The sequence below is a fragment of the Panthera leo genome, chromosome B2 (assembly GCF_018350215.1).
Source record: "Panthera leo isolate Ple1 chromosome B2, P.leo_Ple1_pat1.1, whole genome shotgun sequence".
Taxonomy (NCBI): domain Eukaryota; kingdom Metazoa; phylum Chordata; class Mammalia; order Carnivora; family Felidae; genus Panthera; species Panthera leo.
The window spans coordinates 4,446,435-4,461,611 of NC_056683.1; the positions used below are offsets into that span (position 1 = coordinate 4,446,435).

A 15,177-nucleotide genomic window follows, 5' to 3' on the forward strand; every position below is an offset into this window, starting at 1 on the left:
CAACAGACACTAACAGTGTTTCCAATGAAACGAAACGGTGTTACGGGAACTCTTCACTGAAGGCTTTGTTTTCTCTGGAACTCTGAAAAACAGGGTTCTCCCTATTCATTCCATATTTTGTACAGATCTCCTGGCTCCTGCATTTCCACAATGCCCCTTTCACGCGGCTCACATACACCCCTGCCTCCCCGCGCCCCGGGGTGTGCCTGAGCGCCCAGCTCCCAGGGTGGTGAAATCCCAGAGGCTGGAAAAGAGTGTCTTTTTAAGAACAAAGTTCCCGCACGCCTGGTATACATTCGAGGGCTCCTGCCCCAGGTCACCGGACTCTCCTCTCCTAACTTCAGAAGGAACTGGGGCAGCGGCAGAGGAGACCGGAGAACGTGGAAGCGGCTCGGGTAACAGGTTCACACTGGCCAGAGCTGGCTTCTGGAAACACATGCCCAGAGCCAGCGCCTGCCTCCGACCCCCGGGGCCCCGAGACGAGTGGGGGGCCGCCTCCAGCTTTGAGCGGGGGGCATTCGGAAGCGCTGCAATGCGGGTTTACTCTGAAGGTCCCAGAACTTCGGCCAGGCCCCCTGGCAACAACGCGTGCCCTCCGATACCCCCTCCTGAAGGTGGTTTCGGTGTGCCCGCTGCTTTCTACGGCTCGAGTTCCTCGGGTCGTGTAACTTCACCCAGGTGCTCTGAAAATTACCCACGCGCTGAACGGTAAGCGATCCCGAAAAGTCGACACTCCTCGTGGTGCCACAGGGACCGGCGTTCAAATTCCCCCAACAAACGGGCACAGAGCCTCCTGCGAGGGGGGCACGCCAGAGGCCTGGCACAACGGCTGTCCCCGGCAGGGCTCCTCGGAAGCCGCCGCGGTCTACAGACCTCGGACGTGAACTCCGTCCCTCCGTCTGTTTTAACTACTGGAATAAGGCACAAGCACGGGCCCCGATGCGTCAGGCCAAGTTCAGCCTGTTAGAGATCAATGCCGAGGTACGCTGTGCGGTCAGCATACACCGCGTTCCAGAAGAACAAAGCTTCTCCTGCTGTCTCCCTCGGAAAGCACCCTGAGACCGTGGCTGTGGCTGTTTTAGACACCGTGACAGCTGTCCCACTTAGCTGGTGAATGCGGAGTCCCTCTGAAATGTGCAGCCAGAACAGAATCCAATCTCCCCTTCTATTTCTAATTTACGTTCATCAAAACCACTCCCCAAGATCACTGATCGGGTTTATGCTATTTCGGACTGAACTACGAACCAGCAAAAAAAAAAAAAAAAAAAAAAAAAAAAAAATACTCCTAAGGTGTCTCGACTTTACAAGCTCTTTGGAAAATTACATGTTTTGAAAAGGTGCCACTGGTTTAAAAAAGAAAAGTCTGGACACCATCGGCCGAGGCTGCTGTCGCCTAAAAGTAGCCGCGAAACACAAATTCCAGAGTGGATGTTTGAGAAGTGACCGTGCCACAGGCCGTGCTGAATCAAGTCAGCCGTTAGAGACTGGGGAGTGAGGGAAAGAGTACACGGTCTGGCCGTGCAAAATGGACACGGCCTAGTCTCAAGGAACATTGCTTACCGTATCAGAGAATACCTGACATTGGAAAGAATTAACGTGGGCCAGACGCTTACAAAATTTTCAGGGGAGAGCGAGGCCCCCTTTGAAAGTATTTTTAAAACAAACAGGTAGCAGTCGAGTATGTTTTGAGTTACTGAAAGACAGCCTGCCAGCAAAATATCTTAGGGGTGGGGCGCCTGGGTGGCGCAGTCGGTTAAGCGTCCGACTTCAGCCAGGTCACGATCTCGCGGTCTGTGAGTTCGAGTCCTGCGTCGGGCTCTGTGCTGACGGCTCAGAGCCTGGAGCCTGTTTCAGATTCTGTGTCTCCCTCTCTCTCTGACTCTCCCCCATTCATGCTCTGTCTCTCTCTGTCTCAAAAATAAATAAACGTTAAAAAAAAAAAATTTTTTTTTTTTAAAAATAAAAAAAAAATAAATAAAATATCTTAGGGGTACACGTTACCCAAAAGAACATCCTCACGCTTTTCAACATGCTCAAGGTTCACGCAGGCTTATTCCAAGCAAGCCTAACTAAGATGCTCAGAAGTTATACAGAAAAAGTCAAAAAGAAAATATATTCAAGAGATTCCGGGTTGACTCTTCAAAAGAACGTAAGAGAACGAGGGATGAATTGTTCCAGAGGGAACAGGTGACATACGGGGAAGCTGACATTTGCAGACACGCTTTTTCCCGCCTGCCCCGCTTCTTCCGGCCCGTGTGGTGAGGGTTGTGGAAGAACAGCGGGCTGGCAGAGGTGACAGAATTCCAAAACGAAACAGAAAAGGCAAGGCTGAGACCAGCGGTGAACCTTCCACACGCTTCAGAGTCACCACCAGGGAGATGGGAGACCACCTTCCTCTTCCGAGGCAAGTGGCATCAGGGACGTGGACGGAAAGAGGTCACCAAGGACCCTGCTTCCTCCTGACAATGTTTTTCTTTCAACCATCAGCCCTGAAGGGAAAGAAAAGAAAAGAACAGAAAAGGAAGGAAAAGAGAAAAAAAGAAAAGAAAGGAGAAGAGAAAAAGATGAGAGGAAAAAGGAGAGGGAGGGGAGGGGAGGGAAGGGGAGGGAGGGGAGGGGAGAGGCTGAGGCAATACCAAATGCTGTCAAAGACTTGGGGCCGCTGGCTCACTGACTCTTCGCTGACAGGACTCCAGTGTCCCACAGCCACTGGGACAACAGCTGACAGCTTCTTGTAAAATTAAGCAGGCAATGCCAGTATGAGCCTGCACTTGTGCTCCCTGGCATTTACCGGGGACACACGAAGACTCGTGTTCACACGGAAGTCTGTAACCCGGTGTTTACCTCCATTTTATTCCCCAAATAACAACCCCAAAACAGAAAATAACCCCCAGGTCCTTCAACAGGTGAGGGGACATCCATAGCATGGAACAGTCCCTGGAGTGGGGGAGGGGGGCGCGGGGAGGCACAGTGGCTATGCTATTCAACAACCTTGGTAAATGTCTAGGGAATTATCCAAAGTGGAAAAAAAAAAAAAAAAACAAGAACAAAACAACCCCCAAAAGGCATATACCACACGATTACGTATGTGTAATATTTTCGAAGTAACAAAATTATAAAAACGGAGAACGCCTTAGCGGCTACCAGGGGCCACAGAAGTGCATACACGGGTGTGGCTCTGAAAGGCAATATGAGGGATCCCTGAGGTGACAGCAATGTTCTGCCCTTTGCAGCATCAGTGGCAATATCCTGAATGTGATGTCGCAGCTATAATTCTGCAACAGACGACAAACTGGATGAAGGGTACCAGGGACCTGACTTCTGACAACTGTTAAAATCTACAACCATCTACAATCAATGAAAAGTTTAATTTAAAATGCATAAATTGGGGCGCCTGGGTGGCTCCGTCGGTTAAGTGTCCGACTTCGGCTCAGGTCACGATCTCACGGTTCACGAGTTCGAGCCCCGCGTCAGGCTCTGTGCTGACAGCTCGGAGCCTGGAGCCTGCTTCGGATTCTGTGTCTCCCTCCCCCTCTGCCCCTCCCCCACTCACACTCTGTCTTCCCCCTCTCTCTCTCTCTCTCTCTCAAAAATAAACACTCAAAATTTTTAAATAAACAAATAAAAATTAAAACTACATAAATTAAAACATATTTTTAAAAGTCCAGGTATTGCAAAAATCGGGTGAAGATTCAATTAGCAAATGAGGAAATGAAATAACAGCGTAAGACAGAATGACTTCCTAATGGCATGTCCTACAGACAAGAGAGAAATGTATTACGGCAACAGATGACATGTGCCAGCACGTGGCCTTCAGGGGACCTGCCCACCATGTAAAAAGTACGGGGCGTAAGGACCTGACTGCAAACAGCACTCCTCAGGATGGACAGCCCGTTCCTCTGACTGCCCCAAGAGGCACCAGCTTGGGCTGGTTTCCTAACCTGTGGTCCGTAGGGCCTCTGGCCCATGGTCGGTAGGGCCTCTGGCCCGTGGTCCGTAGGGCCTCTGCCCCGTGGTCGGTAGAGTCTCTCGCCCGTGGTCCATAGGGCCTCTGGCCCATGGTCCGTAGGCTCTCTGGCCCGTGGTCGGTAGGGCCTCTGGCCCGTGGTCGTTAGGGTCTCTGGCCCGTGGTCGGTAGGGTCTCTCGCCCGTGGTCCGTAGGGCCTCTGGCCCGTGGTCGGTAGGCTCTCTGGCCCGTGGTTGGTAGGCTCTCTGGCCTGTGGTCCGTAGGGTCTCTGGCCAAAGAAGTCTGAGAAAGACCACACACTTCATCTCTTTCTCAGGCCTCTACGGCACTCACTGATGTATCAGTGGCTCTGGTAGCCGTGCAGGAAAGACACTGGTTTGTCCTTAACGCCCCAACTGCCAAGCGCATCTGACCACCAAGCGCCCTTCCTCCTGCACTCCCAACACTTCTGCTTCCATGTGAGCAGAGCCTGCTCAGCAATCTGGGATCTGGTCAGCACTCCATCCTGCTGGAAAGGGGACACAGACCAGAAACAACTCTCCCGGGCCTCCCGGCAAACAGGGAACACAACCTCTCAACAAAGGCAGTGGACACGCGGGCACCAGAAGGGGTGGCATCGTCCGGGCCACTGAGAAGACAATGTAGCACCCCTTGGCTCCTCTCCTTTGATCCCTGGTTGGGTGTGTATCACGTGCTGGGCATGGCACCAAGCAGCACTGGGACATATCCTGGTTAATCTTCAAAGCAGCCATTTACAAACAGATACTGTGAGAACACCTGTTTCATTGGAGAAAGGAACTGAGCTTAACAACGTTATAAAGTGGCTGGGCTGCCGTCTGAACCAGGTGTGACTCCAGGGGCCAGGTCCTTATCCACTGAGCCCTATGCCTCCCTGGAGACAGGAGGATAAAGTTCAGGTACAGGTCATTAGAAACAGGTGGTGAGAAGAGACCTACTTAAGCGGTCCGGCTTTACCTGATATCCCCATCGCAAGGGAAGGAGTCAACTCACTGCCTGGCCGCTGTCCACCCCGTACGTGCTCCAGCCGCACTTTGGATGCTTCTCTGGCACGTAAACACCTCCGGCTTCCAGGCATCGTTCTGTCCCCTTTGTCCAGAACGTGTCTCTACTCTCCTCCCTTGGCAACTCCTACTCAGACATCAAGAGTCGGCTTAGGCTTCCACACCTTCTAGTCCGAGTCTGGGGTCCCTCTGATGTGCCGTGACAGTCCCCCATCCCGGTCATCCCGCTCCTAGCTCAAAGCACTGCCCACTGACACGTTTATCTCCCCAGCTGGACGGTGAGGCCTGGCTACGTGAAGTCCGGTACATACAATGCGTCTGGCATACCGACGTGCTCGGTAAGTCAGGAAATTACGTGCAACTCAGCCCGTCCACCAGATAAACGCAAGAGTCCCGATCTTTCTGACCATTGGGTGAAAGGGTGCAATCATTCAACAAGCCAGAAGATGTTTTCTGTTTATTTTGATAATAATGGTGAAGCAGACAGGCTTTGAGGGAGGCGGATCTGGGTTCAAACCGCGGCTCTGTCGTTAACTAGCCGCACGATCCGAAGCCGCGTACGGAGCCTCTACGAATGTGAAGGGAGATGTAAAGGGTGCCCACCTCTCGGGGCTGCGACGGCTGATGCACCATGAAATGTTCAGCAGAGAGCCCAGCACCTGGTCAGTGTTCGGTGAATAGCAGCCGTCACGACCATGAGAAGAAAGATCAAGATAAACCTTCTCCAGAAAACAAGCTACAGAGAGCATAAAGTCTCCAACGGTAAAAAGAGGGAACTAAGGAACGTAGAACGTAGAACTCCCAGCCTTGAGGAAGGACACTAAGAACAAGAAACAAAACTCGAGATACACTGAAGCTACAAAGCCAACTCACTGGTTACCGATGTTAGCGGACTGACCGCCAGACAAAAGTCAGAAATGAAAACGATAAAGAGATTCCCCCCAGTGTTTTCGTGTACGTAACTGAATTTCTCTAAATTCAGACACTCCAAAGTCAACCACGTCAAGGTCTGTCGCTGACCATCTTGCTCAAACTTGAATATTTCCATTAAGATTGTCAGACTCTATTTCTATTAATAATTCCTGCCCATGCATGTAAGGAACAGCTAAAACAAGTCTATACCAAGCTACCAGAAAGTATTTAAGTTCCTGACTTGGGTAGATAAATGCTTACAAAGACGTGTAATTTGGCTAGAATCTTAACCAGCTTACGTTAAGATCGGGGGGGGGGGGGGGGGGGTGGTCTCCACATCAGGTACTTAATCATAACTGCTTGTAAAGGTCCCAATCTTGTCATACTGGACACTTAAATTTGTCTTTGAAATTTTCACTTTGTAGATCTCCCTCATGGCGTGCACTCGTTCTCAACATGAACGGTATCCACACCCAATAATGCCAGACCTTTGTAGCAAGGACCACTGGACGACTACCCCTCAAATCCTATAAAGGGGGATCCGTCTTGTAAAGATGTACTTTAAACGTATAAAACAACAAAGAGCAGAAACAAAATTTCTTCTCTCCACACTCCCAACCCCCCAAAGTACCACTATCCTACGACATCAGGTAAAATACACTCTGAGGAAATGTACTCTTTTACTCTTGTTTTTAAAGGATTTTCGTCGGTTTCTTTACATAAGCAATCTCTACACCCAACGTGGGGCTTGAACTCATGACCCCAAGGTCAAAAGCCCCATGCTCTACCACCTGAGCCAGCCAGGCGCCCCCAAAAATTACTCTTTATTAAAGCAAAATAAGTCAGAATAACGGCCCCAATCATTTCTGCTATGGGTAACTCTAATTATGCAGGTTACATGAACACACTGGGTACCAGGGCCAAAGCCACTCAATCAAGTTTTCCCCCTTCAGTTTCTCTGCCATCCCAACTCATACACGTAGCCCACAGAGAAAGAGAAGTCACCCATCAAGAGCATAATCCTTCCATCTACAGGGAAGGTAGTTAGATATTCGAGAAGATTCTCAAGACAGATGTTATCAGAAAGACACTTCACGTTCTTTCTGTGGCAACTTCAACTAATGAAACAGAATATTAAAAGTATTCTCTTTCCAATGACACGTGGTTGGGATTTGTTTTAAAATACTCCAAGAGGTGTGGGGGGAACTGTGGTCGATAAACAAGACGGGGCTGGAGAATTTCCTACGATAAAAAGAGAAACAGAATATTCTCTCCGACAAAAACACAAACAACATGTATTCCCCCAAGGCTAAATCAAGGTTCCCCACAGTCTCAACCTAGAAGCCACTAGAATACCACAAAGGGCTCTTCGCTTCTCTAAAGGTACAGCCCAGTCACTGACAATGACCTCCCCACTCTGACCAGCACACGGTCCAATCCCCGGGTCCCCGGCAGCAACCCCACACGCTGGGGGGACCCCAAGTTCAGTCTCAGTGCTGGCGGATACCGCCTGCCACAAGCAGCTCCCTTCGAAATACCAAACATCCATGTGAAATGACAGGTGTTTTCTTTCCAGTAACAGTGACTCACACGTCACATCTGAGAACACTTACGTAGTTCAACTAACATGACACAAATTTTTTAAACGCTTCCCTAAGTCCTCACAAATAAAATCACGCAATCCGCCACAGCAAGGATAACTTTAAATAAGCTTCAGCTCACATCAAACTGAGTAACTGGAAAACAGGCTGTAGATGACCTCAACGTGGGTGACTGTGATAATTTTAACAAATACAATTGTCAACACTGCAATCTCGAAACTGTAAATGCCCTACCGTTCACTTTCAATGGCCAGATATTCCAATTAACCCAAGACAAAATGGCCCTCAGAACTTTCGAACTAAATGTGAATCACAGCACTTGAGTTGCCTGGAAATTAAGCAATCAAAACAATGAAGAGGAAAAACACTTTCACTTCCAAACGTTTTAAGAAACGAGAATACTTACCAGCACTTTGTTTTCAACTCTGTCTCCCTTAACTTCCAACTTGACTTTCTTCTTCACTGCAATTTTTATCTTTCTGCCAATAACGTCCTTTATGCTTTCTGAAAGGAGAGAATCGTTCCGTTATAGTCTTTTATTGGTAAGAAAAAAAAGGCACTGGGGAGGAGAGAGCATTCGAAGGAGTATTTTTGTTTGTTCTTATTGTTGTTGTTGTTTAGCTTATTGTAACAAGGCTGATAGCTATCAGTCACCACGTATTTAATGAACACCTGCTATGTGCTTCATACTGGGTGCTCAGATGCTGAGCAAAGAGGAGGAGCTGAGAGAGGAGGGGAGACTTCAAAATGGGCACGGTGGCAGGAAGGTCTTCCTGGGACTCCAGGGAGTACTCCAAATGGAACAGGTGCCAAATCACACTCGTTCTCTTCCCCCACCCCTCCTCTGGCCACTGATGAAGCTAGAAATCTCTTAGCAACCCGACTCTCCATCCCTATCGTCTCCATGTTGCACGCCCTTAGGATTTTGTAGGTATTATTCCCTTTCCTGAGATGCCCTTTCCCTCCTCTCCCGGTTAGTGTACCTCAAAATATAGCAACCTCCTCTATACTCCCATAGCTCTGTATTCTACAGTATAATCGTATAGGCTTATTCATATATTCAATCCAAAATATATGTCCACAGGAATAGCTCCCGCGTGCCAAATGTTCTGTAGATGCAGGGATAGAGAGGGCCCTGCCTTCCACAGGTGCTTACGGTCTAGAGGCCGCAGACAGACGCCTCTAGAAAAATCTGCACTTGCTACCATGAGATCACAGACAAGGAGGTTCATGAAGGTTTCAGGGAGAAGGGGACTCCTGAGCTGAATCTTGAAAGAGTAGGAAAGACACCACTGGTCCAAAGCAGGGTGTCCAGGGGCGCCTGGATGGTGCAGTCGGTTAAGCATCCGACTCTGGATCTCAGCTCGAGTCAGGATCTTATGGTTCGTGGATTCGAGCCCCGCGTCAGGCTCTGTGCTGACAGCTCAGAGCCCGCAGCCTGCCTCAAGTTCTGGGTCTCCCTCTCTCTCTCTGCTCCTCCCCGGCTTGTGTGCGTGCACTCTCTCTCTCTCTCTCTCTCAAAAAATAAATAAAAACGTTAAAAAAAAGAATTTAAAAAAATGCAATGTATAATTCACCGAGGTGCAGTAAGAACACAGAAGTTTTATTTATCTTTGCAATGTTTCAGTTTATGTTTTTAAATTATACATGCTGGGGGTGCCTGGGTGGCTCACTCGGGTAAGCGTCCGACTCTTGGTTTTGACTCAGGTCATGATCTGCAGTTTCATGAGTTAAAGGCCCAAGTCGGGCTCTGCACTGGCAGCAAGGACCTGACTAGGATTCTCTCCTGTGCTCTCTGCCCCTCCCCCACTCATGCTGTGTGTCTCTCTCTCTCTCTCTCTCTCTCAAAATAAATAAACTTTAAATTATACATGCTAAATGAAGTATGTATGTAGCTTAATAAATACGTGTTTATGAAGGGGTAATCAAATATCCTTATTGGAAACCCACCACAAAAGTTTAGAGCCACCAAGTTAGATAGGAGCAAAGAAGGGGACCAGTTGCCTGGGTGGCTCAGTCGGTTGAGCATCTGACTTTGACTCAGGTCATGATCTTGAGGTTCATGGGTTCAAGCCCCATATCAGGCTCTCTGCTGTCTGTGCAGAGCCCATCTTGGGTCCTCTGTCCCCCCTGTCTCTACCCCTCCCCGGCTTGCACTCCCTCAAAAATAAATAAATCTGTTTTTTAATTTTTTTTTTTTTTTTAAAGAGCAAAAAAGAGGAGGGAGGAGCTGTGCCCACAGCAAGAAGGGCAGGAAACAAGGGAAAATGCAGCTTGTTCAGGGACTGACAAAGAGGAGCTGGGATGTTAGGGAGGAAAGGGGACAAGTGGGGAACCTCTGTGCCCTGGGAGCTCTCCAGCCAGCTCTGGGTGTGATCAGACTTCTTCCCCCCCCCCCCACCCCCCCACAAGAGGCCTGTGGGAGAGGAGTGTCAGAAATGGACTTCAGAACAGAAGGAGACTGGAAAGTTAGATTCCAAAAGGTCAGAAGCAACCACCTCGGAGAGGCACCACGGCCGAGGACAGTCTTCTCATCCTCGTCAGCGTTTAAATTTTTTTATAGCAAGCCCGTATTTCTTTCATAATCAGAGAGATACGCAGTACATTTTTTAAACACCTTCGGGGATTAGCTTAAGGGAATAAGCTGAGGTTTTCACACAGTTGCCATTTTGATTCGATGGCAACGGAAGTCTCAGCACTTGCAATGAGAGGAAAGCAGTGCTTCTTCCTAGGAATTTCCCCCATCCCAGACGAATCGGGCCGTATAGAGGCCCAGAAAAATCATACTGGGCATGTCACAAAAGTATGTGTCACTTGGTTGAAAGACATGTGAGCTGGGCAAGACTCAATAAGCACACATTCCATTTCTAGATAAGGATTAAATCAACTTTTAAAACATACCAAAGGATTTATTTTGAGAACCATCAACATAAACCAGGTATCTTATTTCCATCCCTTCCCTTCTCTCTCTCTCTCTCTCTCTCTCTCTCTCTCGCTCTCTCTCTCTCCCTCGTCTAAGTAACTACCTAACCTTTTCATTACCAGGCTCAAGGACAACTAACTCACAAATCCACCAACGTCTTTAACTGCCCTCGTCCCCTGGCCAAGGAGGCCAGCCCTCCCCCAAACTTTCTCAGGACCTCTGCAGGCATCTTCAGAGACTGTGGGCATTGGTTTTCTCCTCCCAGAGGGGTGCTGGGAAGATCTCAGCCTCCCAGAACCGGATGGGCCACTCGCTCCAGCAAAGGCAGCTGATGCTTTATCTCAGGAGCCGACTCCACAGGGTTGGGGAGACAGGAGAGGCCAGAGTGGGGGAAGGGCCCGGTAACTTCAGGTCCTAAGTTTGGGTAAGAAATTACGTTTGCGTTTTGAGGTTTGTTTGGTTTTTTTTTTTTTTTTTCTAATTCAACAAAAGCAGAAGCATCCATACAAACCTAGCAACAGCTCCTTCACATCAAGTTTCACCTGCTGAGTTAAGTGAGCAATGGAAAAGCACAGAAACTCCTCCGAAGCATTCCGGCTAAAAGGAGTCACAGAGGGGCGAGTTTCTCAAGTGCACATGAACAGGCAGGCACAACTTCCTCCTGCTGTCAGCACCCGTTAAACAGCATCCTTCCCTGCAGTGCGCCAAGGATCCTACAGTCAGGAGCACAGGCCACAGGGGCTCAAAACGCGCAGACACACATACCTGGTTAAAACACAACACGCTACACACACACACACACACACACACACACACACGCTTAAACGGTGGGTTTTCAAAAACACTCTGTCTCACCTCAGTTTAGTTCTGCCATTTTAACCCTCCACATAATTAAGTTAAACCCCAAGAGGTGGAACCCAGCCCAAAGCCCCCCACCCCCTCGCCGATCAAAAAAAAAAAAAAAAACACTCAAGGGACCCAAACAATAGGTCACCTTGCACAGGGCACTACACACAGGTTCCCAGGGCTCCGGGATGGGCAGAATCGGTAGGTTAACTATTATGAAAATAAGCTGGAGTCATTAACCCTCAGTTTCTCGGCCCGCGTTTGCGTCAGTCCTGTAACCCCTTCGCCGCCGCTGGGCTGGGCGAAGCCACGCCTCGCCGGGCTCGGGGCGCACCCCAGAGCAGCGCCCCCTCCCCGCGTGTGCGTGTGGCGGGGGGTGGGGGGGTGCTCCAGTGGGGGGTGCCCGGCAGGTGCGGGAGGTGACCCCGCCGTGCGCTCGCCCCCCGCCCCCCGTGCTGGCCGTTCCCGGACTTCCCCGAGTTTGGGGCAGTGAGCTGGTGGCCGTCAGGGGTGCTCCTCGCTTCCAGGACTCCCCAGCCCGCGCGGCCCGCCCCCGCCGCGCTTCCGCCGACCTCGACCCCCACCCCCACCGGCCGCGGCTGGGGAGGCGCCCCGGGGCTCCGGGGGCCCCCGCCGCTGCCCACGGCCGCCCTCCCCGGACTCGGCTTCCCGGGCGGCGAGACGCGAGCAAAGTTGCCGGCGCCCCGCCCGGCACGGCGGCGACCTGAGGGGGCGCCGCGACTTCGCGGGACCCGCGGGCCGGCGGCGGAGGTGAGGGGCGCGCGGCGGCCGGCGGCCGCGCGGCTCTTACCTGTCAGCTCCCCGGGGACCTCGGCGCTCTCGTCGGTCATGGTGGCCCTCCGGGCGCGGGGGCAGAGCCGGTCCCACGCCGATCCGCGGCCCCCCGCCCTCCCCGAGCCCCTCAATTTTTAGAGGCGGATGCAGCCTGCACCCGGGGGAGGCGAGAGAGCGAGGGCGGAGATACAATTTGGCCGCGCCCCCCGCCCCTCCAGAAAGAGAGAGAGACAGAGACAGAGTTGCAAATCCGAGGTGGGTCCGCCGCTACATGACGCCCCCCCGCAGCTGCCGGCGGCGGAACGGAGACCCGCGGGCTTCGGGGCGGGCGCGCGGCTCCGGCTGCGGCTTGCGGCTGCGGCTCCCGGCGCCGCTCCTGCCGCTCGGCCCCGCGCCGCACCTACGGCCCTAGGTGAAGGCGGAAGGCGTGCGGAGGGGGTGGGCGGAGCGGCGCCGCGGCGGGGCCGGGGTTTCCTCGGCTCCCGCCGGGCTGGGCGGGGGCGGCTCCGGCCCTCCCCCTGCTCCCCCTCCTCCTGCTGCTCCTCCCCCGGCGCCTCTGCCTCCTCCTGCGGCCGCACCTCCTCCGTCCCCCTCCCGCTCCTGCTCCTCCCCCTCCTCCTGCTCCTCCTCCTTTGCTCCTCCTGCTCCTGCGCCGCCTCCTCCTACCGCTCCTGCTCTTCGCCCTCCTCCTGCTCCTCCTGCTCCTGCTCCTCCCGCCTCTCCTCCACCGCCTCCGCCGGCGCTCCTCCTCACCTCGCGAGAGCCGGCCTCCGCACGCGTCCCGGGCCGGCCTCCTGCGCGGAGCGCCCGGGGGAGGAGGCCGCTGCGCGGGGCTGCGGGGCTGCGGGGCTGCGGGGCTGCGGGGCTGCGGGGCTGCGGGGCTGCGGGGCTGCGGGGCTGCGGGGCTGCGGGGCTGCGGGCGGGCGCCCCTCCCTGCGGCCTCCCTCCCCGACCGCCCCGGCCCTGCGTCTGGAGAAGGGGCGACGGAGCGGGGGGGAGCGCGGGCCCGGGAGCCATCTGCTGGCTGCGCGGAAGGCGAGCCGGGGGTGCCTGGGCCCCCGGGTCCCCTGTCCCCACCTCCCGGCGGGCTCCGGAGAACGCGAGACTGCGGGTGCGCGCAGATTCCGCAGAGCCGTCTGCGCGGACAGCTTGCTCTCTGGGCCCCCTTTGCGCACTTTCCCTTCCCAGCCCTCCCTGAGCCCCGCTGTCGGTTCTTCGGCGTGATTAATTTTCTATTTCTGGTGAGCAGGAGCTAGACGAAACCTGGAAGCGCTAACCATATGGGGAGAAGACACGTGTGTGTGTGTGTGTGTGTGTGTGTGAGAGAGAGAGAGAGAGAGAGAGAGAGAGAGCGAGCGCGAGAGAGAGCGCTCGGCGGGCGCCCCGTAGCGCCGTCAGCAATCTCAGCACCCTGGAATCCAAGGGGGCGCTTTGGAAAAAGCCTTTCACCTGCTGCGGAACCTCCTTTCACCCCGGGCAGAGTCGCCAAAGCCCGAGTGAGGCTGCGTTGAGCTGTGATCCTACCTGACCCCTCCGACCTCTCGGGGCTCCACCCCCAGAGAGACCACTTTGGGGCCAGGAACGTTCTTGAGCCCCTCCTTTTGCCGCTTTCTTTCCTGGCAGCTGGGAATGCCTGTGTCAAATCAGGCTCTGTTTTTAAAGGACAGAGAGAGGAGAGGGAGGAAAGGGAACCCCCTAGCCTTAAATCCTGCTGTGGACCTTGGGTCCGCGAGAGTAATCTTCGGCCTCTCAGCCTGGCATCACCGTGAAGGCATTTCCCAGGGCTGTCTTCGCCACGTTTCTTAACCTCTGTCCTCCCCAAGCGGACTCTCTCCAAGGCTACTTGCTTTCCCCTTCCCCTTAAGGTTATCTGATTTGTACCTACGTTCTCGATTCCAGCCCAATGTGTACCTTCCTTGTGACGATTTTCAGGGTTTTTCAGAGCACTGTGATCCCTCCATTCAAAACCACTAGAACATATTACCCGAAACACTTTTGTAAGCCCAGCCATACGGTGCCTTCGTTCATGGCTTGTGTATTTGTCCAGACTTGCGCTTTCACTCTTGGATTGTTCCCTGAGCTTGGGTTTGTCTGTCCAACTAGACTGTGGGCAGTTTGAGGGCAGGACTTCATCTCAGACCTTTAGACCTCCTTAACACGTTTGTGCAAAATAAGTGTTTTGGGCAAAATTGGCTTTAAAGCTTGTGGCCTCACGCTCGTTGATGTTTGTCTCAAAAGTTGGAACTTGCTTTAAGTTAGACATTGCCTTTATGCAGTATCTTTTTTATGTAAGAAATGTAAATTAACATCTCAAAACTATCTTCCATTCAACTGTGTGTGCTCAAGAGGATTTTTCTGGCAGGCACCAATGGAGCTTCAGAAATAGCCCTGAAGGTTCCAAACCAGGTGGTAACTTGTGAAAATAAAGACAAAAGATTCTCCTCCCCCGCCGGGGCCTGGGGTGGTGGAAAGAATAAAAGAAAGGCTGTATCACAGTCCTCTAATTCCGCGTTCCTCAGCATCTTGTAAAGAAAGCTGGGATTTCAGGAAAAGAATCAGGTTTTGTTTTTTGTTTTTGTTTTTGTTTTTTCACTGCAGAAGGGTGTCGATTGGCTCCCACGTCTTTAAAGGCATGAATTCAAATGAATCTCTTCTCTCGCTACTCAGAAATGACTGGCTGATTTTGGAGATCATTTACTTCTTGGGTATAAAACTCAAATATGTGTCAGAATAGCAAGCGGAGAACTCCAAGGAGCCTGGTTTATAATGCTGCGTAAGCCGGCGAGCAGCAAATGTCCCCTGCCAGCTTAGAGAATGCATGTCTGATTCTGGAGTGGGTGCCTGTTGACCAAACTCTACCCGCCCCTCCGATGCTGCAAACTCAGCAAAACTGTCCTTTGACTTCTGTTCATCCCCGCCTCGATTAAGAGAAGGTTGCTGGAGCGGTGATGGGGAGGGGGACAGGCTAAATGGGTGACGGGCATTAAGGAGGGCACTTGCTGGGAGGTGCCTGGGTGGCTCAGTCAGTTGAGTGTCTGCCTCTTGGTTTTGGCTCAGGTCATGATCTCTCGGTTCATGAGATCGAGCCCCGAGTCAGGCTCTGTGCTGACA

At 52.4% G+C, this 15,177-nt stretch overlaps 2 protein-coding genes and 1 non-coding gene across 9 annotated transcripts in view; 2 read left to right on the forward strand and 1 right to left on the reverse strand.

Moving 5' to 3' along the window:
* The window catches only part of CARMIL1 (capping protein regulator and myosin 1 linker 1), a 309,417-nt gene extending 297,020 nt beyond the window's left edge, over nucleotides 1–12,397 (reverse strand). For all 7 annotated transcript variants that reach the window (XM_042937729.1, XM_042937736.1, XM_042937731.1 and 4 more), the window contains exons 1-2: nucleotides 12,083–12,397; nucleotides 7,909–8,006 (exon numbers count right to left, since the gene is read on the reverse strand). In XM_042937729.1, the coding sequence (XP_042793663.1) occupies nucleotides 7,909–8,006; nucleotides 12,083–12,122 (138 nt within the window). In that variant the 5' untranslated portion in view covers nucleotides 12,123–12,397. The remainder of the gene's footprint in view (nucleotides 1–7,908; nucleotides 8,007–12,082) is intronic.
* LOC122219490 (cytidine monophosphate-N-acetylneuraminic acid hydroxylase) overlaps nucleotides 1–15,177 on the forward strand; it is a 337,267-nt gene that overhangs the window by 102,428 nt on the left and 219,662 nt on the right. The gene's annotated exons all lie outside the window — the stretch shown is intronic.
* Nucleotides 9,505–9,589, forward strand: TRNAQ-UUG. The gene has a single exon. It is a non-coding gene; the product is annotated as a tRNA-Gln (tRNA).